We start from the raw sequence: 25724 nt of genomic DNA on the forward strand, positions 1-25724 counted from the left end.
CAAATATTGCTCTATATTTGGTCCAAACCTTGTTTTAGCCATGTATCAGCTCAGTGTATTTGACAAGAAAGAGTCTTATCTGGGTATTTCAAGCTATTTGAAACTGTTTATCAGAATGAACACATTTGTCTCAGGATTTGAGAGCCTTCCCCTGCTTTTAGAAAGTAATTTCGTTTGGCTTCTTCAATCAATTCAAGCCTTTTGATATCATTTTTTATTTCTTCCTAACAGAGTTTCTATATGCCTGGTTTGTTCGGTAATGTTACCTGGTCATTTGGGCATAGTATCTTGTGAAGCTCTTCATGCCAACCAAACATCTTAGTGCTATCCATTATGGCTACAGAAATTGCCTCATCATAACACCACATCCTTTGTTTGTAAGGGGACAGTGCTAGGTTCGAAGAGGGTAATTTCCTATGAATGAATCTGAAAAAATGCATGAGATAGGTTTGAAATCAGTGGCAAAGCCAGTTCTGGAGAGTTGGTCATCATATTATATAAAGCATGTACATAACAAGGTAAATGCAATTTTGACAACCCTTCCCTATTTCCTCATTCAGATCTATAGTACTTACCAGTACAAATAGTGGTATTATTTTTACAAACAAAACAACCTCTAGTCAATAATGGTTGAAAGAAGATTGCAGTATAAACAAGTAGCTTTGCTTACTTTTTCAATTTTTTTCTCACGGGAAATTGCCCAGATAACATGGGTTCCAATGCTATACTTCTTTTTTGGCCTTGCTTAGCATGACCTGTGTGACCTCTAGCTTCGCCATTTAGAAAAATGAAAACAAATTAATATTAAAATAAGGCACCACCATCTTGAAATAAGGCAAATTAGATGTAAAAAATGAAAATTTTGCTGGCAAGATCAACTTTAGAATTCAGCCGGACAAAACTAGTCTTGCACAGATTTCTCCACCAATGGGGATGTCCTGGAGGAGCTCCCCTGAAAGATTACTTGTCATTGCATCATCATCTGCCTCGTTTTCACAGTGGTGGTGCAATCGCCGCTCATCAGGTTGTTTATAAAAGGAGACTTGATATCTCCAACAGCAAATCGAAGAAAATGGAGTCTTTTGGTTATTAAGGTGATTTGGAATCAAGATGAAGTATTTCGATGCATACCAGCTTTTGGCTCAAGTTAGTTTTGTTGGTTACACTCTGCTCCGATGTTCCATTGGGCATAGAAATTTTTTGTATGAGCCTGGTTGATGCTCTTGTAGCAGAAAAATAAACGATAAATTCAAGGCGAATCTGCCGAGAATCATCCTACATCTTTACTGCCAATTAAGTTTCTGGAATCGACATCTGATTTACCTGTCAACCCAAAGAAGTTCGCCATGAAGTCCCGAAGAGGTGTTATGCAAGAACTGCATTTCCTCCTTAAGAATGTAGAATTTCTAACCGAGGGACAATGCAAAATCACAGATATCGACGAAAGTGGCAAAGTAAATGCACTGAGATTTGTGGTTAAAATAGTGCCGGACAGCGGACCATATCGGTTTGGAAAATTCGATTTCTTATTCAAAGTAACGCGTAGTTATCCAACTATTTGTCCAGACATCAGATGTTTAACTCATATATACCACCCAAATATTGATGAGTCAGGTGAAATTTGTCTGAGTCTTTTCGAGGACTGGTCCCCTGAATATAATTGTTTGATGCACTGCGTTTATGGACTGCTTTTTCTGTTGAAAAACCCGAATCTTGATGACCCATTGAGCCCATATTTTTGCCCTGAAGATGCAAATTGCTTGGAATCATTTCATGAGAATGTCAGAAAGTCTCTGGAGGGTGGAGTAGTTGATGGATTCATTACGTTTGAAAGAAATCTTGTCGACAAAAAGGATTACAAAGAGTAGTGATCTAAAGTAATGAACATTTTTGGCAGCTAACCAGTGCCCCCTTTGAGCTGAACAGTAGTAAATCTGTTTCATTTATGCAATATGTTTGAGTCAAGTTATTTGGGATTGATTTACTTAGTTACCGCAAACCATTGCGAGAAAGCCAAAAAATATAGCTTCCATTGCCTTAAAGGGGTTTTAATATGATTATTTCCAGATTTGAATTTTTAACGCCCTTCCAGGGTGGAAAACTTGTGGCCTACTGCAGCTACCCTAGATTTCTTGCACCTTTGACCTGACCCACAATAGCAATCTTGAAGTCATGTATGTTGTACTGTAGTCATGTATTTGTGAGCCTGCAGCTTTGCCTAAAAAGACTTTGCTTGCATGTCACAGCTAGTAGTGTGCTGTTGCTCGTAGCTACACATAGCCAAAATCACACGTCATATTTTCCAACCTGGCTGCCCCTAATCCTATATTGGAAAGAAAGAAAATAAGGATGTTTGGTGTAAAGTTTTAACACTGTAGATTTGTACATATTTAAGATTGTTATTACTAATGACACGTGTCTTTGAACAATATTGTTAAACATTGTAGATTTTCTACCTTTTTCTGTGTTAATGCTACCCTTTTTGAATTGGATGATGCAATCATTCTGAATATACTATGTAAATTTCTAGAGATGAAAAAATTATTTAATAGTTTTGCTTTCACTTTAAGAACATCATTAAAACTAGTACATAGTCTGGTTTTCTGTTTTTTTCCCTGTTCAAGCTTCAATAATTAAAACAGCATAAAGATAATATTTCAGAAAGCCATGAAAGAATGAGCCAATTTTGATTTTATAGGACATATCACTATACACTTTTTTGGCTGTAACAATGCTGTATTTCTCGATAAAAATTGGCAAGTGCATGTTACATGCTTATGCACCAAGATAATAACCATTTTGTAAATTAAACCTGCAGTGTATTATGTAAATACGTTGCTGGTCAACATCTTTTATACTGTTGCCAATCAAAAAATGCTTTATCAACGAAGTGCTTCATTTACCTCAATGATAATTTTCAAGTAAAAACAAGTGTACATCTCAATTGTTATAAGAATTGCAACTATGCACATAATTATCTTTTTAAGCCCCTCATTTATATTGAATATGTTTTAAATTTTCAACTATATGAATTTCTTTTACAGGCATCATATAACTGGCTTATCTGCATTGCTGACCTGCTAACAATATTTAGAAATCTATCAGGGTTAGTCATGATTAGTTTCAATGACAAAGATATATAAGTTGCAGTGGGTAGGAATGTTCATTTGTTTCATCAAGATAGGTTTCGTTTCATTGGAGTCGTAACTGAGTTGTTGCAGCATGCCAGATAAAGTATTAGATGACGTTCCAAGAATGCCACGGGCACTCCAATATGAAAATTGCCGTTTTAGGGGTCTTGATATCGTGTATGCGTAGGCAGGGTTGGACAGAGAAAGAAAAGTAAAGGTTCGATTCAATTCCCCATTCAGCAAAAACGTGAAAATAACTTCTGGCCAAATCCTTCTAATGCTCATAGGCATCCATTTTAGCAAAACTCTTCAAAAACCTTCAAACATCATAATGATAAGGTAAGTACAGCTGCAAAGAGAAAGAATGCCCCATGCATTTGAGCTAAATTAAAAGCCCCCATTTCTCAAGCATTTTGCAATAGGCTAGTTTGAGATTACATTTTAGAATAACAATTTATAATAATACAATATACATCTATATTTATACAATATATACAATATGTAGATAAAACTGAAAATAAACAGTAAATGCAATTCTTGGCATGTTTTGTACGTACAAAGTCAGGGGTCGTGGGTTCGAGTCTCGCTCGGGTCGGTTATTTTCCCGCACTCTCTATTGATTTTTTAGTTGTTGGCCAATGGAGAGATAGTTTCCCATTGAACTGAAACGTATCCAATTGAAAATAATATGACTATAACTGAAAGCAGTTCACTCTAATTGGAGAAAAACAAAATGACCCCCATTTGTAGCCAATGAAATTAAAGAAAAAACCCCATTAGTTACTATTATTGACTAATGAAAGCTTTTGAAATAGTTACGATTTTTCAAAATGAAGTATACTAGACATAGTTTAATCCTTCTTTACTTACAGGATTCCATAAAGGCTAAATTTTCCTTTGGTAAATTTTGCTTTGATTCGGCAAAAGCAATTTTTGGTGGTCAGTAGCAACAAAATAATGCAAAATTCACTTTATTTATCTTCTAATCTTCTAAACCTTAAAGAAGAATTTTTAAATTTGGTGTTTCCATCATTTTCCAGTCATGTTAAGGGTGTGGCAGAAAAATCCAATAATTATCTAACACAACCCCAACCCCCAATTCTTGCCGCTTAAATCCGTACATACAAGAGAGGCTCTGCCCTAAACCCCTTTGCTTTACACCTTTGTTTTCAACACTTTACTCTAAATCACTAAAAGCTTTGTTTGTGAATTTTTGTTCGACTTCTTTATTATTCTTTCCATATTGAGATGACTGAATAGTAGTCTTCATGTCAGAAAACGAGGCCTCCATTGACCTGTTATCTGCAGGAGACTTAGCAATGCATCTGATTCTCCGCCATGCATTGCCAGCAAAACTATTTATTTCTTTGTGCATTTTAGCGTAAATAAGGGGATTTGTGCAGCTATTAATGTTTGTGAGCACAAAAAGAAGATAGTTCAATGTCCAGATCAGATCAAAATTTGCCTCTTTTCTTAGATACGTCAAAACAAAGTGGATTGTAATGTAAAACACAGAGTAGGGCAAAGTGAGAACAGCGAACAAGCTGACAAGGGTAACAAATAACTTGACTACCCTTCTATTCTCCATAGCTCTTTTTCTTGTCGTGTCATTGGTTTCTTTACCAAAATGGTTTCTTTGAAGCTCTTGCGAACAGAGGCAATAAATGATTGAAACCGCGAACAAGGGCATAATCCAACCGACAAACAACCATAAACAAACGTAAACACTTTTCGTTTTGGGATCCATAAAGTTGAAGTCTTCAATGCACAAATGTTCGTTGTGGATTTTTTGGCTCAAGGTGTATGGCAATGAAAGCAGCACAGCAAAAATCCACGAGAAAACCACAGCTGCGCATTTTAGTTTTTGAGATATTCGTTGTGCCAGTGGTTTTTTAATCACTCTAAGAAAGAATGTTATAAGATCGATCAAAATTTTTGTCACTTTGTTTGTTAAAAAGTTCATTTTAATAAATAATTGTGTCATTTATTTATTTGCCCTAACATGTAATTGGGATGTATCTGCAATGAAAATTTATTACAAATGTGCACTTGATAAAATTTGTTATAAAATGAGAACCGGAGGAATAAGACATCGTTGCCTGTTTCATTCAAGATTTTCGATTGCTTTTCTCCGGCGAATGACTTTATATTTTCTCGTAACAGAACCCTATCAGGCCAGAATCAATCACTTTCAGTTTATTTACTCCAAGAATTCTTTTCTCATTTTGCACAAGGGGCAATTCACTCGTGAAAATAGCGTACGACCCTGATTCTGACGTTTTATGCTCTGAGGAGTGTCAGACGAAAAACCTTTTAGTATGTTGTAAAATGATTGTTTTTTTCAAAGCCATTTTAAAATAAATGGATTTCTGGGGATTATCAGATACAACAATAGGATTTTCACAGAAGGTGTACGAGATTCTTTTAGAGTGATTTGCCCCTTGATCTTGCATTCCTGAAACATAGCAGCATCCTTACATTTTTCGTCAAATATCTGAAGAAATCTCAAGACAATCCCTTTATGATTATTTATATCTATAATACACGAATAGGTCGACATGAGATATTCAGTAGATCCCCATTATTTTCTGATAAATATCTGATAAGATTATCTAATCGAGTAAAAGGGTATCATAAATTCAGATTCCTCAAAAATGCTGACATATACCAATTGGCTCACCTGTAACGATCAATCGCAATCAGAACCAAAGACCAGGACGACACAATGAGAGTGACTGGTGAGATGGACGGCAATATCTTGCACATTGCCGCACCGAGCTGCCATTTCAGATTTGACACCAAGTCGTGGATTACGAGCACTGGCACAAAAACAGACGCCAGCAAATCGGCAAATGCAAGCGAGAGAATGAACGTGTCTCCACCAGTCAGCTCCCGTTTCTTTCCTAAAAGAGAATCGATTCTTCATATCACTGTACATTCTTTAGCGTGATGTACATCGTTAAATGAGATTCGCAGCAGTCAAAACTTAGCTGATAATGAATCATTGTCATGATATGGTCGAATAATGCTAAACAGTTTACTGCTGCTTATAAATGATGTGATACAGATGGAAACACGAGGCATCTCACATACCTATGATGTAAAGGACAAGAGCATTTCCAAGGAATCCAAGAGCAAAAATCAGGCAATAAACAGCAATCAAAGAGACTCTTGCTTCTGTTGACAAGAAAGGGGAAAATCCCAGTTGCCTTGAAGCGCATGTCTTGTTGAAAGTTGACTCGTTGAAGCCAGACTGGCCGTTTTGATCACAAATATTATTGGAAGTATTGGCAGACATCTTGAACGTGAATATTCAAAGCCTTTGCTGACAACGTATTCTCTGGTTTTTCCTTTTTAAACCAAACTTCATTTTCTTTGTTGACCAACTTTATTACTTTGATTAATTGGGTAAAAATAAACGATACGAATAGAAGCATTATCATCTTTGTAAATATTTGAATCTACTTGTTTTAAGCATTTGTTGGCTGAGCTGCTGTACACATTTTTTTCTAATCGAAAGATGCCAAATGTAAATAAGTAATTTCTTTCCTCAAATTGCCTCTTTTCTTTTAAGATTCAAATTACACTTAGAATCAAAGAAAAGCCAGTTGGTGTTCCTAAAAAGTCAATGAATGTAGTTGCACCTTCTTTGTCGGCCCTTCTTTGCCGACTCTAATTACTACAAGTTAATGATTTCGCTGTGCCGCTTTTTAAGGGCCCATATTGCATCATAAACTTTGCTTGCAAATATTTACAAGCAAAAATTAGGTTAAAAACAAATAAAACGACATTGCAGCATTCAACTTTTAATGGTATTTTTACTACATACAAATCGAAATGATTACAAAATAGTAATTTCTAAGAATGATTTATCTTAAATATGGAAAATGATAATAAACAAAGCACTGATGGCTGGAATCTTCTAGAGATTTTCCATCAAAATTTTGAATCCAAAAGAGGAAAGAAGCTGTTTTGTCATATATTGCTAAAGCAATGAGGGTAGAAACGTGTCTTTTGTGATGCAGGTAAAGAGTTTAGACGAATGCCAAAAGTTTAAAAGTAAACGCAAATTATAAATATTGAGTTTCATAGTGGATAAACTTTGTAGAAATTAATTTATAAAAGTCGTAGATTAAAATTGGTTGTGGAGTTGAGTTACTCAGTAGAATTGAGGCCCAAATGAATTCATTTATTCCCAATTTAGAGAATTTCCATTTGCACAAACGCTTTATGATAGAAATTTGCTTTAAAAATTAGCGATAAAAACTTCAACACTGTTTTTGCCAGCTTTTTGGTAAAGCATTATTTCTCTGCCAAGTCTTTGGCTTCTAAGATCTTCCTTTTCAGTGTTAGCATTCTGCAAGTGGTTTTTAATTTTTTGTAGATGGATCCTAGAAGTGATTGCAATTGGGTGGTAGCTGGTGAGAATAACATGTTCCAGAAAAAAAGGTGATGTGAGCATGTTTTCATATTCAAAGACATTTTTTTAGATTTTAAAGTTGGTATGCAATTAAGGACTGATGATCTTGTATGCATTTGATGCTTGCTCACCATCTCAATACATTCAAATTACAAACAGCGTTCCAGAGAAACAAAATTTCCAGAGGCACAAAATTTCGCTGCAGTATGATTGTAATTCATAAGCTTTCGTGATGAAAAATTAAAGCGCTCCAAATGGCGCGGTGTTTCGCATTTTTGGTATTTAGGATTCCTTACTGTGCAACAGTGAGAGTAAATGAGTTGATAGAATGCAACAGACTTTCAATGTTAAAAATTGCCAAAACTTCCTTGATAACGAATTTCAAAACCAATAATGTTATTTTATCAGAAAATGTGAGAAAGAAAGAACTTGAGCCAAAGAGCAGAGATTCGTGAATACATTGTTAAAAAATGGTTAATGAGTTGGGTTTTAATTACTTTGAAATGCACCGAAAAGGCTTTTTCTTATGAATCAAGCAGCTGGTTCTGTTCGCATGCATAGAGAAGAGCAGATTGGCAAGCATTTGCTAGCAAACCCTGGTTTAGAAGAATCGAGTTTTGTCGAAATTGAATTTAATATCGTGAATTAAGTTTTGTTTTAATTACTTTGTATGTGCCGAAAAGGTTCGCTATGAACCAAGAAATTGCTTTAGCGTTATTATTTTTAAAGAGAGAGCACCGCTTAAGTAGAGGGTTTCTTTTCAGACAGTAAAAGCCCAGCGAATCTTTTGCTAGAATATTTGCAGTTAGCTTAAATCATATTTTCAAATCTCTTTAGTACTGGCCTATAACAGTTGTATTTCTTTTAAAATAACAAAACTACAAGCGAAACGTCAAGCATGATTCTTGAAAAACACTGAATTGCACATGATCATGAATTTATGATAGTATGCAGGGCCTAAAATAAGCGTGGATCTGACACACTTTGTGGAGTTGTAAATTAAAATTGTGGAACTGTAATTGTAGAGAGTGTGGATTTGTAAATGATGCATGTTCTTAAAAGTGCAGCACAGAATACCAATCAAAATGCCTAAGAAAAAAATGGGAACATTTTTTCAATTCGTGAATGCCCAATCCCAGCCTTATGTATTGCACTCATTTCTTTTAGAAAATTGCGATAAGAAATAAGCAATGGACAATAAAAAAGAATTAAGAAACTTCAGAACTCAAAGCTTCAGTACATGCGGAGAAAAATCAATTGCTCTTTATGATATTGTTGTGTGCTTTCTTGAAGTAAGATGGACTCTGTATACAGCTTTAACTTCAAGACACAATGATGATGAACGATGATAAGCCTCTCGGTGGTAGCTGGGAGGAAAATTCAATTGGGAATGTTGCATGACAGGGACTATAGTCCTCCCCAACTTTTTTGTAATAATGGGTTAGAAAATGTTTTGAAAATTCACGCTAACAAACGCATTAGTAGCAGTTCTGCTGGGAACACGTTTTTGTTCTTTTGATGGTGCTTTATCTTGTGTGGTCAATGATAAATTTGTATTTTATCTAACTCGGTTTCGTATTTTTATGTTAATCAACATCTTCTCTAAATCGTTATGTTTATGAATAATGACAGATAGAAGCGATTATTTTCTGAAAGGAGTGTTTTCCGGTGTTTCAAAGGGCGTGGCCGTAAAAAAATTCAGGGGCAAGCCTCCTAGTCCCGTTCCAGCCACTCCATTATGGGCTGGTGCCAGTGTGACCTGATCTAGCTTAACATTAGGATAATATTGGCCAAAAATCGTCATTTAGCATAGAATCTAGCATAATTTGGAATCGAGCATAACTCTGGCATAATTCTGATATTATTTAAAAAAATCATTGTTTCCATTGATCCATTGTCTATCGTTACCAAATGAAAACACTTTACACCAGCATCTATGGTTTCATTAAAGGGTAAATTGTGACTTTCCACCTTCAGAATTTTGTCAGTTGTTTGGAATGGTTGGCAGCCACATATTTTGTGGTTGGCAGCCAAATGCAGCCAGCTAAACGCAGTATACAAAAAAGCTAAATTTTTGCTAATTATTGGTATCGTAATCAACATTTGCTTCGTAGGTTACAAAAGTTTTCACTTGCTTTTATCAAAAACTGTCTGTTATCATTTAATTTGTTTCATCATTCATCATTTCCATTTTTGAAATTATTTTAAAAAGTTTTGAATATTATCTGTGCAAAAATTTTTGTTTCCTTTGCATTTTCGTTGTTTTTTGAAACATGCGGCCAGAATTCAGCCAAATTTTGCTTCTTCGGCCAAATCAATATGTGGCGGCCAAGGGGTTTTGAGAAACTACCAAAATGGAGAAATTTGGACATCAAACCATGAATCTTAATTGCCTCTTCTACAAGCTTTTGTTTTACTTTCTTCAACTCTATGATATATCACGCTCTACGTGCTAACGTATTGAGCACTGTGCTACGGAAGAATCAAAAGACAAATTTCTACATACATACATATATCATAATCAACATTTGCAGTCCGTCGGTTGACAACGATGACTGTTCTACGTTTTCGGTTGAATTACTGTCCCCTATGATTGACGATCCCGCGCTTTGGCTTGCCAGTTCTGCGTCCTAATGTCCCTCCACTTCATATTTCTCTTTGTCACGTCTTTAAATCGGAGTCTTGGTCCACCCTGATTTCGCTGCCCCATTTCTAGCTGCGAGTGGAGGATTTGTCTCGGTAGGCTTTCGCGTCCCATTCTGTGGACATGCCCAATCCATCTCAGACATTTTGTGATAAGCATATCGGCCATGGATGGCAGTCCAGCTCTCCTCAAAATCTCAAGATTGGTTATCCTGTCTCGCCATGAAATATTCATTATTTGTCTTATGTGCCTCATCATAAAAGCATGCAGCTTCTTTACTTGGAACCGATAAATTGTCCAGGTCTCCGCATCACACAGTAGGCCTTACAGGACAACCGCTCTGTATACCTTGCACTTAACTTTGATAGATACATGGTGGTTATTCCATAGCCTCTTTTGCAGTCTACCAAAGGCAGCACTGGCTTTACCCATCCTATATATCAGTTCTTTGTCGAGTTTGGCTGATTCGAAGGTGGTGCTTTCTAATTACACGAAGTTCTTACTCTGAACAAGCTTCTCATTGTTGATCTTATTATCAGAGGGCATGGGCGGAGGCATCACTAGCTTGCTTGCTTGATAAAGGCACTCAGTTTTCTTGATGTTTATCTTAAGACCGAAGCTTCTAGCTGCACTTTCAAACCTAGCCACTAACGCTTGGGTTCCCTCAGCAGCGTGAGCCATGATGGCACTGTCGTAGATCCACGTTGTGTCGTGTCAGTATATACATTCCCTTCTCGGTGCTCCTAAAAGCTACTTCCAGCATAGCCGCGAGGTAGAGTGAAAAAAGAGTTGGGGCCAAGACGCAGCCCCGTTTGACACCTGTGGAGACAGAAAAATCTCTTGACTGAGCATTTCCGTATAATACATGGGTTTGCATTCCATTGTGGAGAGCTGCAGTCAGCTTTATGAATTTCTCTGGGCACCCAAACTTCCGGAGTACTTGCCACAAACCCTCTCTAGACGCAGTATCAAACGCCTTGCTGAAGTCGATGAATACAACATAAAGCGGCATGTTCTGTTCTAGACACTTCTCCTGGACTTGACGAAGAGAAAATATCATATCTCCCATAATTCTCATCATCAAGTGCGGCTTTCCACTCTTTAGTAAGATTGAGAAGAAGCCTTTCTGTATTGCAGGTGATAAAAGGCTACCAACTTTAATGAAATGAAATGAAATGAAATGAAATGAATTGAAATGAAATGAAATGAAATGAAATGAAATGAAATGAAATGAAATGAAATGAAATGAAATGAAATGAAATGAAATGAAATGAAATGAAATGAAATGAAATGAAATGAAATGAAATGAAATGAAATGAAATGAAATGAAATGAAATGAAATGAAATGAAATGAAATGAAATGAAATGAAATGAAATGAAATGAAATGAAATGAAATGAAATGAAATGAAATGAAATGAAATGAAATGAAATGAAATGAAATGAAATGAAATGAAATGAAATGAAATGAAATGAAATGAAACGAAATGAAATGAAATGAAATGAAATGATGTATATATAGATACGAAAGTAGGAGATGAAAAATCTAACGCTGGGAAACTTTGTCGGCTAAAAGGGCATGTAACATATTACGCTACCGGAACACATGAAAAAATAACAGACGACAAAGTAATGTATCCTAACTAAAGAGAATCATGAACAAATAAAAGCATAAATGCGGGACTGACTTAGCATGAAATATGTACCTCTGTTACAAGTTTATCAATTATGACAAATCCAAGCCGCTACAACAGCGGAACAGCTGGAGTATCAGAAGGGCTCCTGGTGACAATCGTGGCAACTCTGCTCTGTAGTTTCTGCAAGTTTTTCAACTTGGTTACCCCGCAACATCCCTAGACAGAGCAACGATGGATATTCCTTTGTGTGTTCTCTTGCACATATTGTTTGGCATACTTTAAAAGTCCTAAGCTCTCGAGATCTTCTTTTGTACGCAATAAACATCGCTTACCCGTTTTAGATTATCATAAATCATGAGACCAAGATACTTAGCTTTTTAACAAGGTCAATCTCATTTCCATTTGCTTGAATAAGAGGCAGCAGTATCGTTGGTGTATCAACTTACCCTCGAGTGTGGGGGTGGGGGGGGTACCTTAACATGTTTGAAGATACAGGGACGTGCCATTATTTAGGGGTACCTTTTTTCTGAAAAGTGCGGAATTATCGGTATCACTTTCTGATATGTGCGGAAATATGAGTACCATTTGAAGAGACATGCAGAATTATGGGTACCATTTTTGGAAGTATTGCAAAATTATAAGGAGGGATATTTAGCATTAACAAGATGAATGACCAGTTAGAAATAAAACTATGAAATATGTGTAATATTGAAAAATTTGTTTAATGATTTTTATGTGCTTTAAAAATGTTATTTGCTTTGCGGAATTATGGGCATAGTTTTTATCATTTTTGCGGAATTATGGATCACATTTTTTCAGACATTTGCGGAATTATGGGTTCAAATTTTTAATCAAAATTGCACGTCCCCATCAAAAATTAGGCTTAGTTTATCCCCCCCCCCCCCCCGAGAACTTACCTCAACTTTAAAACCGTCCTATCATCATGGCCTTGGCCTATTCTTGACAACCTCCAAAGAAAACTTATTAAAATGTTGCCATTTCTCAAGGCAGGCAACTTCACATTAACGACATCATCAATCTCTTCTTTGTTATCTGAAGAAAATTTAATTGCTGTATCGTCGGCATACAAAGTCGTTTTTGTCTTTTTAGTGCAAATGCTAGGTCATTAATGTATCTAAAAATAGAAGCTATCCAAAGCCTTGAGATACCCCTATTTTTGATTTCATCTCGATCAGAGGTGAAACCGTTATCCTTGCACAACTGGCTGCTTTTATCTAAGTATGAGCTCAACGAATGGTGTTCAAGGCCGTCGATTCCGTTATTACACATCTTATTCAGAAAAATCTAATGGTCAACTGTATCAAAGTCTTATATAATAATAACAATGGAAATGTTTCATTTTGAATTCCAGTTGAAACTACTATTACAAAGTAATTTGTAATTGGCTAGCCTGCTTTTACAAAATAAGACTGTTACAGCTGAGTAATGAAGAAAGAAAAGAAAGTATAGGACATTGGATAAGGAGAAATATTTGCAAAGAGAACATATCAGCAAAATGCAGATTGTGTAGTGAGGATAATGAGACAATTGCACATGTTTTGTCAGAATGCAAACAACTTGCTCAAAATGGATACAAAAAAGATGGGGGAAGGCAAGATAGCTGCAGCAACACACTGGCACCTGTGCAAGAAGTACGGTTTTCAGTGTGGGGGACAAAGCTACCAGCATTTGGTTATTTAAGATGATAGTGTCCTTGAGAATGATGAAGTGAAAATTCTTTGGGACTTCAGCATCCAAACGGAACATAAAATTAAGCACAACAGGCCTGACATAACTGTCATTGAAAAAAAAAGAAAAGCTGTGCTATGTAATGGACGTTGCATGTCCATTTGATACGAGAATACAGACGAAAGGAAAAGGAAAAAGTTGATGCCTACACAGATCTCAATTACGAAATTCTAAAAGTTTGGAGAGGGGATGTGAAGAGAGTCGTCATATTGCCAGTGAAAATTGGTGCATTAGGCTCGGTGACAGGAAGACTCCAGAAGGAACTGGAAAAACTTGAATCCAGAAAGCATGATTACTGGGATCTGCAAGAATAGTCAGGAAAATGCTGGAAAAGATGAAAAAGAAACAAGGAAGAAACTCAGATGGAGTCATCACCATGTCAGGATCTGAGACAGAACTTGATACTGTATTAATCCAGTTTTCAATGCTGCGTACATCTGCAATATTAATTATAGTAATAATTGCTTTATTTTAGGTTGGTTTCTTGTCTAGCTAATTAATTTGTTAATAGATACCAACCAAAACGTAAATACACGTTGATGATAACTAAGGATTTCTATTGTTTACAAGGATAAATCTATCAACAAAAAGGATATCAATTACAATCATAAAAACCCCAAATTTCTAATAAATCGTTCGCACAATCTACAGTTGCAATCAAACTGATGGTTTTTAATGTCTTTTTTGAAGCTATTCAATTTTTGGGACCCTTTTAAGGAAGTTGGCATTGTATGCCATATCTTCGCTTCAAGAAAATTTGCATTTTCAATTCATTACCCTATCGTGTTTGGCTTTGGTGCCAAAATATTTCTGCCCCGATGAAGGGTGTCTGGAGTTCTCCACAAAGATTTTATTTATGAAACTTTGATTCCGATTCATTTGAGTTTTTAAAATTTCAGTAGCAAACAACTGCAAATTTTGGTGGTGAATAAACACAGTGTCTGCTATTGTCAATAATTCTTCCAAAATTGAACAGCTATCCATGCATGCGATTCTCAAAGCTCTCTCGTGAATTTGGTTTATTTTCTGATTAACCGACCTATCATGAAACATCCAAACAACAAAGGCGGAAATTACAGTTTGCTGAAACCGTAAGCTTCAAGCTTTGCAGTGATTAGTTCGTGATTCAGACAATCAAACGCCTTTGAAAGGTCCATTAGAATTGCACCTGCAAACCCTTTCATATCTAGAAAAGTTCTGCCTTTTTCAATCAATTTAAGGAGTGCATGTTGGGTGTTATAGCTTTTGCGATAGGCACAAAGATAAGGAGACCAAGTATTTTCCATAAAATGAGCAATTTGACCTGAAATGTTCTTTCGTAAGTTTTGGATACAGCCGTCAAGACTGTTCTATACCTGTTATCAGAAAAACAATTTTGATGAAGTGGCTTGCTATACCATCTGTACGAAAGCCATACGAATTTTTTATTTCCTCCAGAAATTTTTCAACAGAGATAGAATTGACGGTCTTAAACGTGAAATGTGTACCTTCTTGATTCATCAGAAAGTTAGAGGTTGGTTTGCTGCGTTATATCTTTATTTCGTTGCTGACAATTAGATTGCGACCAATCAACATCATCCTGTATAATCCTGTATAATCCTGTGTACGCCCGTGAAATGTTATTGAACTTGCAATGGTCAGTGTTGTCGTTTTAGTACTCTTCCTTTTGTTTTAGTATATTCTATTATCCTTTGCAACAGAAACTATTCAAAAGGCTGCGAATTGGCATTTTAAAGAACAGGTTAAACACATTTTGCTGCCTTCCTTGCGAACCTGGTGGTCAGCAAAACACAAAAATCTACGTTTTATCTAAAGCCAAGAAACATTTGTATGTTTCGAAGGGATATGAATATCTCATTTGAATATAGTTGAAGTTATCTTCTGTAATCTTCTGTAATTTTGATCATAAGTTTTTTTAATTTTTGAAATGAAGAGATCGGCGATAGATCTATTTGGTGAGATATGAGCAAACACATTTGATTTTGCAATCTTTCACAACAATTCGTTATTAGCATTAAAAAAGTTTAGGAAAATTTACGAGTGATAAATTTTCGGGACATTCTCAGTTTTAAGAGAAAGTTTTCGGACTTCTCTGGGTGAAAATAGAACCAACCAAACCATTTAGCACTTGAAATAGACATTTAAGTCGTAAAACGTTGTTGCATCTTGATTCTCAACACTTTACTCTAAATCACTAAAAGCTTTGTTTGTGAATTTTTGTTCGACTTCTTTATTATTCTTTCCATATTGAGATGGCTGAATGGTAGTTTTCATGTCAGAAAACGAGGCCTCCATTGACCTGTTATCTGCAGGAGACTTGTAGTGACCCGGCCTAGGCCTATTTTCCATCCTACGCCATACACTCGTTTCTGCCTATTCATCACATTCCACTTAACACATAAGACATTTCCCAACAGGCAATTACGGCATCATCATCATTAATCACCATGACGATCATCAGCATCAAAACACTGCTGTTCCCACATGACATTTCCTCTCCTTTGATCATCTGTCGTCACCTTGCCTCTCCCAACCTATGCATTGTTTTCTTAGCGTCATTCAATTATATTTACAACAATCAGTTTAGTATATATGTATGTAGATAGATTCATTTAATTTAGTTACGATAACCCCAGTTAAAGTCAACACGCGTCTTACTGAAGCTCCTCTGACTCCGTGTTCTCTGCACGTTAAATAAGACTACATCGAAGTTCTACTCATCAACGATGGGTCGTCACAGAAACACAACTATGATAGGTAACGCCGCTCAACAAAAACTCGCGTTCCTATAGACTTGGCAATGCATCTGATTCTCCGCCATGCATTGCCAGCAAAACTATTTATTTCTTTGTGCATTTTAGCGTAAATAAGGGGATTTGTGCAGCTATTAATGTTTGTGAGCACAAAAAGAAGATAGTTCAATATCCAGATCAGATCAAAATTTGCCTCTTTTCTTAGATACGTCAAAACAAAGTGGATTGTAATGTAAAACACAGAGTAGGGCAAAGTGAGAACAGCGAACAAGCTGACAAGGGTAACAAATAACTTGACTACCCTTCTATTCTCCATAGCTCTTTTTCTTGTCGTGTCATTGGTTTCTTTACCAAAATGGTTTCTTTGAAGCTCTTGCGAACAGAGGCAATAAATGATTGAAACCGCGAACAAGGGCATAATCCAACCGACAAACAACCATAAACAAACGTAAACACTTTTCGTTTTGGGATCCATAAAGTTGAAGTCTTCAATGCACAAATGTTCGTTGTGGATTTTTTGGCTCAAGGTATATGGCAATGAAAGCAGCACAGCAAAAATCCACGAGAAAACCACAGCTGCGCATTTTAGTTTTTGAGATATTCGTTGTGCCAGTGGCTTTTTAATTACTCTAAAAAGAAAGATGTTAGATCGGCTCAATTCACCAATAGCTAGTTTATTTGTTAAGGATTATTTTACTGAAAATAACATTTGGTGATCACCCAAGCTAAACTAAACTAAACTAAACTAAACTAAACTAAACTAAACTAAACTAAACTAAACTAAACTAAACTAAACTAAACTAAACTAAACTAAACTAAACTAAACTAAACTAAACTAAACTAAACTAAACTAAACTAAACTAAACTAAACTAAACTAAACTAAACTAAACTAAACTAAACTAAACTAAACTAAACTAAACTAAACTAAACTAAACTAAACTAAACTAAACTAAACTAAACTAAACTAAACTAAACTAAACTAAACTAAACTAAACTAAACTAAACTAAACTAACTTAATCACTAAACTTTTCACGAAGCTTTTTGTGATTAATTAATTTGTAATTAGGCTATTCTATTTTGCTAGTTTATGTTTTGCACAGATTCAGCAAAAAATTTTGGCTCACCTGTAACGATCAATCGCAATCAGAACCAAAGACCAGGACGACACAATGAGAGTGACTGGTGAGATGGACGGCATTATCTTGCACATTGCTGCACCGAGCTGCCATTTCAGATTTGACACCAAGTCGTGGATTACGAGCACTGGCGCAAAAACAGACGCCAGCAAATCGGCAAATGCAAGCGAGAGAATGAACGTATCTCCTCCAGTCAGCTCCCGTTTCTTTCCTTAAAGAGAATCGATTCTTGATATTGCTATAAAATCTTTTAGCGTGTTGTACATCGTTAAATGAGATCCGCAGCAATTAAGCGTAACTTCGAATATGAAATGTAATTAGATTTACCAAAGCCATTTAATAAACTAAAAAATTGTGTCCCCAAAAAGAACAGCAACCTCGGTCTTGCAGATCTAAAAGTACAACTAAAACTAGCGATTCTGCTATCGGACAGCATTTACTGGAAAACTCAGATTGTGCATAAACTATAATGGCGACATGTTTTGTACTATTGGTGAAACCCGATCGTCGTTCCATCTAGCAGTTTTGGAATCTATCTACATAAGCACGAAAAAATCGCTATTGTGTAGACAAAAGGAGTTCGTTTTCACCTTAGGACTCCTTTGGTAACATTTTCTATAGGTAAGCGGCACCGATTGGGCAAACTCAACAGCCATGTGCTCACGTTTCTGATTGGTCTATTTCGATCCACAACTGGGTATATATATTTCCTAACGTAGAGTTTTCCATCTATGTTCTGACGTTTTAAACTTTCAAGAATGTCCGACGAAAAGCTTTAGTTTACTCAAATGTTTGCTTTTTTCAAAGCCATTTTAAAGTCAAAAATATCTAATTAGCTTTCAGGTCACTTCATACTTTAAATTATATCAAAATTTGGCGGTAAATCTGAATTATTGTATTGATATGGTCTTCGAATAATGCTAAAAATTTGACTGAAGATGGAAGCACGAGGCATCTCACGCACCTATGATGTAAAGAACAAGAGCATTTCCAAGGAATCCAAGAGCAAAAATCAGGCAATAAACAGCAATCAAAGAGACTCTTGCTTCTGTTGACAAGAAAGGGGAAAATCCCAGTTGCCTTGAAGCGCATGTCTTGTTGAAAGTTGACTCGTTGAAGCCAGACTGGCCGTTTTGATCACAAGCACTGTTTGAGGTAGTAGACATCCTTGGAACAGAAGCTTATTCTGAAAGCTGTTGAAGAAAAATGATTTCTTAGAGCTTCATTCTTTTCAGGCAAGCTTCTATTTAAAATATAAAAAAGTAACATTGTTGATACTGGAAATACAGTTAAAACATTGTAACTATAGCAACTTAAGGTGTAATTTAGATGCATGTATATATTTCTGTAGCTACTTGTGTACATGTCTCTTTTGACTACATAGACAATAGTGGAAATTTGTCATGATCAATTCCATTAAACTACAATTATAAATCTATCTAATACCTAAATAATTTGCAAATGGCTAGCCTTGGTTACAGAATAAGACCATAACAATCGTATAATAAACAGGCAGGTTGATATTCAAAAAAATGATATGTTTTATACATCAAAATGGTTGTAGTTCTGGGTTTGTCCATGTTCTTCCACAAAAGTAAAGTAAGTGATACGAATAGCTCGGTTGAAAGATTTGGAGATAAGATTACTTTTCTGTTTGATCGATAGAAAGAGAATCACATATTTTGCTGAAAGAGTTGTTGAAATTGTAGAATGTGCCAAGAGAACCTATAAAAAGATTGACAAATGTGGCTGTTGTAAATCAGAAACTAGAGGCACATTCTAAAGTTGTGATTTATGCACATATTAATTCAACATTGCATAGATTAGAATAATTAGCTAATTAGAGAACGGTGCTGTAAGAATGCACGCTTTGATCTATGTTCTGTTACGTTCCTACGAAACATACCTTCTCTGGTGTGCTACCTGCGATACAGAACATAATAAATGGCGACAAGGATTTAAACATATATTTTTCAACATAAAAATGGCTACAGCTCGTATTGATCTTGCTCCATTATTGCCCTTCGACCCGTTTACTGATCCCAGCTCTGTTGGTCAGCGATGGACATCATGGCTCCGACGCTTCGAGACTATCTCCAAGCCATTCTTGATATTACCGATGCAAAACGTAAGCATGTTTTGCTTTTGTATTAAGTTTGGCAACAAACTCAAGAAATTTTCGACACTATTCCAGAGGATGGTGCTGCTGATGATTATCAAACTGCCGTCGGAAAGTTGGACACGTATTTTCTTCCGAAGAAAAACGTGGATTATGAAATATTTAAGTTTCGTCAATATGCAACTCATTTATGTAAACGTGCCGAATTATCAAATGTCTAATAATAAACGAAATCAAGGCTGCAATAATCCAAAGTTGCACATCTAAACGACTAAGGAATACGCCCTCCGCAAAGGCGCTTTAAAATTAGCCAATTTACTTTCCAAAGCAAGAGCATTTGAAGAGAATGAGCATCAAGCACAAGGAATAGAAGAGTCATCACATGTTTATCATGTTTCCTTTTGGATTTGGTGTCGATATTGTCGATATATAGCTAGTGCAGTAGCCAAGGCATCTGAAACGACGATCTTGCGCAAATTGTCATGAAAGAATGAAAATCTGCACAACTACAAAGTTTGTTATGCTGAATAAGATGGGGTCGGGACCCAATCTGAAAAATGTCCCTAAATCCTACTTTTAGAATGCTTAATTGTTCTCAGACTCTTAAATTGATTATCTTTATAACTTTGTTGAAAATGACGTCAATGACAAGAAAATTGGCATAAATACTAATCATAACACGTAAATGTGATTTAGATTAACACCCATCGTTAGAATGCCTCAAATGCTATTTTCAGGTCATGTACTCGTTCCCAGACCTCTAACACGCTTATCTCTAGAACTCCGCTAAAAATAAAATCAATAGCAAGTAACTTGATTTAGATAGTAGTTAGAGCACACTAGAAGTATTTAGTTCGACGCGCATCTTCAAAATGCCCCCAAGTGCTATTTTTAGAACGTATAACTGTGCCGATTACCTATGTAGCTTTGTTGAAATGAAGAAAAAGATATGAAAATTAGTACAAATGTTAATCATAACACGGTAATACGATTTAGATTCAGAATCGTCATCAAAATGCCACCAAATACTTCGCTAAAAATGAAATCAATTCAAAGCAACTTGATTTAGATACTAATGATAACAATGCCAAACAGACTTTTATTCACACCCGTCATGGCAGTGGTCCTGAAATGTCAAAACTGGGGAAGGATTTAACTTAACTGTTCACTTAGACCCCGTTTACACTGTCCCGGGACAATTTTGTACCGTTACGGTTCGCAAGTGTTTACACTGTCGCGGTTCCAAATTGTTCCGTTTAGCCGTTCCGTTTACACTGTACCGGTACGACCTTAATTGAATGGTAGAACAATGTTTAGAAGAAGCTGTATTTAGTCAACCGAGGCTTTTATTTTGCTGCCGAAGTCAACAATCTAAATTTTATTGAGAGCTAAAATGGAGCGAAAGGCCGATAAAAACTTTACTTGGACCGACGACAAGGTGGCTTTAATTTTCAGTGTTATTTTAGACTACAAAACTGCAAAGTCCAATGAAGGCTTGGACTGGGAAACAAAACAAGCTTTTTCTGTCGTCGTCTTGTCTTCAGAATGTCCTTTTCTTCAGAATTTGACAACGTAGATACGCCACAATCAAAGCCTCGATAACCTGAAACAGCCATACAAAAGACCTCTTTGTGAATCCGTGACAATATCGTCTCGGATAGGTGTTTACACTGTCCCGTTCAAAAACGGAACCGTGACGGTACGAAATTCGTTCGCTTTCAAAGCAGGGTCAAAAACTGTTCCAGATAGCAGAGCAAAATCGTCTCGGTTCCACAGTGCTAGTGTAAACGGAAGGGCGAACCGCGACAGTTTTGTCACGGTTCCAAACTTGCACGGGACAGTGTAAACGGGGTCTTACCCTGCTTTGTTTACTGCCAGCAATGTGGTAACGAACCACTGTATCAACGCATGCAGGGTCGTATTAACCATTAAGCAGACTAAGCATGTGCTTAGGGCACCACAATCTAAGGGGGCATCACATTGTTGAGAAATGGACGACAAGAAAAGAAAAAATACGTGAACAATGTAAAATTGGCAAAGCTGATGTAAATTGATAAAAATATTATGTTTCTTGGTCAGGTAATGTTCCCTAGTAAGTGTAAAAGAAATCGACAAAACTATTACAGATTGATGTAAATTTTCTGCTTCTTGATCAGGTTTCCAAAATAAGGACTGCTACCGCATTGCACTGTGGCATCTGTGGGTCAATATTTCAGATTCACAATTTTCTTGTGAACTCTGTGTCTAATATGTAATATGTACATATTTTTACTTTTTTTATTTAGAGAAACTGCATGTATTTACTCAGTGACGGGTCTAGGGGGTGTTATAGGAGTTCCAGCACACCTGATCTGAGCTTTAGTCTTTTGTTGAGTAACCAATTAGTGAATGGTTTGGTCAGCAAGATCTACCTGAGCTTTCCCAGCTCATGCTGCTCACGTTTGGTGCTCTGTTATTGACTCCTTTGGTAATTGAAGAGTGAGCTCCTACACCTCTAAGGTTTTTGATTTTGTCTGGCAGAAAACATCGTCATCCTAAACACCATATGTATGGTTTGCAATTAGGTGGATTGGCAGCATTATCATTGATAGGTCTAATGCCATGATTGCTTGGTGTATTGCTCTCATACCTGGGTTGGCCTTTCTAAATCTTTTTTATGTCTTCTCTACAAAATCTAAATGCTTGCAGTAAAATACTATTCATCTCATCAACAACTGCAATTTTTAAAATCTCTTCAACTTCATTCTCTTCGGCGTTGTATTGCTAGCCAATCCCTTTTTGACAGTTATTCCCATACACATTGCTACCAGGAGATCTGCTCTTTAATTCCTGATTGCTCAAGATATCTTATTCGTCTTTCCTTCCTAGAGCTTGTAAACTTTGAAACGCTTTAGAACGCCCTTCTTGCACCCCAGATTCTTATAGCCTGTCTTCTTTTGAAATCAATACAAAAAGCCTGATATCATCTCCCCCTTTTCTTAGCCTTGGGTCATTGGTAAAAGGAGGGGGCACCAAGATTGGTGAGTGCTTGGGGCACCAATGAACCTCGATCTGCTCCTGAATGTGAAGTTATTGTCGGCTAGCACTAATGACCTTTGTGAAGAATTAACTCTTACAAGAGAAATTCTTCAAAAGACTTTGAAAGATGAGCAAATAGTATTTTGTGATTGTTAGTGTTAAATCGTAAGAGGGAAAGGCTGCAAGTACATTTAGATGTTCTTGAAAGTGAAATTTTATGCCATGAGAGTTAAAAACCGGAATTGAAAACATCAAAGTGTTTTGGACGAGATGCTTCTCTCATCAGAACAAATCGTATGTGAAAACATATTTGGAAGAAGAATGGGAGAGGACAGTTGGTTAGGTAAAGGTCCTGCTAGTCCTGCTGAGACCAAGAATTTCACAGATAACATTTTTTGTTTACTATAAAAATACTCCAGTACTAATCGAGTCGAGGAGAGAGCCCCCCCCCCCCACCCCATTTGAATAATTTCAAGTGAATTTGGTTGGATTTGAATAATGGGGCAATTCCAGCTAAATCCAGCAAGCAACCACCAGGTCACAATACAAATCCTTATACAAGGAGTCTGAAGGATACGACCCGACAGGCACTAGCCGGAGCCGGCCAAAACTGCCCAATTTCAATAAATACACGTGTTGCTCTACAGAAAAAAAATAGGACTTTTGCAAGTAACAAAAATGTTCAATAAGTAAATTTCCAGTTGCTTTTTGAATGATATTTTCGATGACACATTCCGGAGTTCCATGGGCAATAAATTCCAAAGCTTAGAACCAAGATATTGAATTGATGTTAGACCATAATGAAGGCTACTTTTCAAAATAAAAATAGATGACCTTGACTAGCCTGTCTTGTGGAATATTGATGAACAGATTAACTGAGTAAGAAAAAATTATGAAAGCAACTAGGTAAAATTTTGTTACCAACAAAGGTCAAAAGTCTGAGCTCAAAAATCTCAGAAAGTTTGAGAAGAAAGTCTCAAATACCTCTTCTTTTGAGATACTTCTTCTTTACAAAAAGAAAGTCGCAATTTCTATTGGACAAGGAGTCTCCAGTTCCGCTGGCTGATATAGGGATCCCACGCTAATCTTGAGGTCCTGATTTTTCTGTAACAGTTAGTAGGCCAGTTTAAGAATTTTAACAATACACTATGCATTTGAAATTTCTCTCTGCTTCGGGTGATGGCAATGTTACGTTAATACCGAATTCGCAGGTATAAAAGATAAACCACCTCAGGAGTACTTATACCGCTAATTTACTTTCGACTGGTGTTGTGATTCATTGCTATGTTATAAAATTGTAGTTATTTTCAGCAATAAAGCGTGGCATGAATCAAGTGTACTTCACTATATCAGACAAACTCTTATCAAACCAATCATCAACTTTCTATTTTATAATGTCACCCCATTATTTATGAATTATGAATATTCTCACCCCCACTTTACACAAAAGAACCAATTCCACCACTTCGTCAGTCGAACACATCTTCAGAGATAACGTGAACTCAATTTGTCTAACAAACGATGGCATAGAGGATACGGAACACTTTTTGTTGCTTTGCCCTTCATTTGAAACCCATATATGCAATCTTCTTGCTGTAGTATAAGAATTATTACGACCATTTCCTCAAATAAACAGTAACTCAAATATACTAATAGTACACCTTCTATTGTATGGTGATAAAGACCTTCATGTGATTAACAAAAATATTCTTGATGAATTGACCCAAGCCTATTTCAAAATTATGAGTCACTGAGTCATTTTACCTTTTTGTCTTGTTTATTGCTTTTTAGTTATGTAAAAAAATATTAATACGCAAACTAAATTTAAAGGTGTTTAGTTTTGTTAAATGTGACTAAGACAATATATAGCTAATTTCATTTAAGCTGTTCTTTATGCAATGGTCCCGGGGTCGTCATTATCGCTTGCTTTCCGGGGTATTCGTTCTTGTAATGTAGTACAGTAGTTACAGTAATTTTTATCGGTGTCTCGTCAGTGTAAGTTTTTATTGAGTATATATATATATATATATATAAACTAGTTTTTATTAATACAACATGAGTATTTTTGGATACGTTTCTTTATCAGCAAATCTATTGATAAAGATCCATGCAGCTGCAAAATAATCGTGCTGCAAAAAGAGTGTCCCGTACAGACTACTCTATTTTGTTTATTAAATATATTTTAGAACTGTATTTAGATTTGCCAGATTTATAAGAATAAATCTGAAATAGTCTTATAAGACTTTTTCAACCGCCATGAACATATAAAGAAAACACCCCTGGCCATTCATAGGACACCCCTGGCCATTGATAAGACATCCCTGTTCCCTTTTTATTGTCAAATTTTGTTAACAACAGCTTGACAATTTATTAAATCCGTAGGGGCTCTGTGCAAAATAAAATAAATTTCTGAAAAAAGTAAGCAGCCTCTTGAGCTACACTTAAAACATGACAAACTTTTCAGCAAAAGAAACAAACTGATTTTTTAAAGGTTTATTTCTCAAAAAGTCATTAATACTTCATAATGTCATTTTGACAGTTGCTTTATACTAATGTATGAGAAACTCGACTGGAAAATATAATTTTTGGTTATGGGCATTAGCTATTGAATTAGGGCGTGGTTCAGTTCATGCAGCAGCGCCAAAATTTTTGGCTAGCTTCACCACTGGGAGACGATGAGTTTATTCACTTTGGCTGAAACGTGAGTTTATTCACGATGAGGCTATTCAACTACCAAATATATGAAATTCTATTTAACTTTTACATAATCGATTGGGAAATGATATCGTAGTTATAGTATCAAGAACCTTGCTTAACTCCAAATTCAAATGGACGTTATGATTCTTGCTCATTTTATTCTCACTTTTCAACTTTAACCAAATTCCTAACAGTTGTCATTATTGAAGTTCCTTCCCGCTTTTTAGCATCTAAAAGATCTGCAGTGCTCTAGCGATGACATTGAAGAGACTTCCATAACCAATAAGGGCCAGACCATGGGAAATAACGATGATCAGCTTGATGCAGACGATGATGAGTGGAACTACATTCTCTCTGGGAGTTCCAGCAAAGGAGACAGTGATGACGATGAATGGATTTATGTCATTTTCTATCCAACAA

The 25724-nt window shown here is 36.1% G+C and overlaps 1 protein-coding gene and 1 long non-coding RNA gene across 2 annotated transcripts in view; both read right to left on the bottom strand.

Annotated features, from left to right (window-relative positions):
* The window catches only part of LOC148959503 (uncharacterized), a 228097-nt gene that overhangs the window by 1365 nt on the left and 201008 nt on the right, over nucleotides 1–25724 (bottom strand). The window lies entirely within an intron of this gene.
* On the bottom strand, nucleotides 3895–6678 carry LOC135685466 (C3a anaphylatoxin chemotactic receptor). The gene is made up of 3 exons (XM_065201427.2): nucleotides 6225–6678; nucleotides 5812–6034; nucleotides 3895–5032 (listed from the first exon to the last, which is right to left on the bottom strand). Exons 1-3 carry the CDS (start codon nucleotides 6427–6429, stop codon nucleotides 4309–4311), a joined length of 1152 nt encoding a protein of 383 aa, XP_065057499.2. The 5' UTR covers nucleotides 6430–6678; the 3' UTR covers nucleotides 3895–4308.

The sequence above is a fragment of the Rhopilema esculentum genome, chromosome 10 (assembly GCF_057945365.1).
Source record: "Rhopilema esculentum isolate cy_ngs chromosome 10, ASM5794536v1, whole genome shotgun sequence".
Taxonomy (NCBI): Eukaryota; Metazoa; Cnidaria; class Scyphozoa; order Rhizostomeae; family Rhizostomatidae; genus Rhopilema; species Rhopilema esculentum.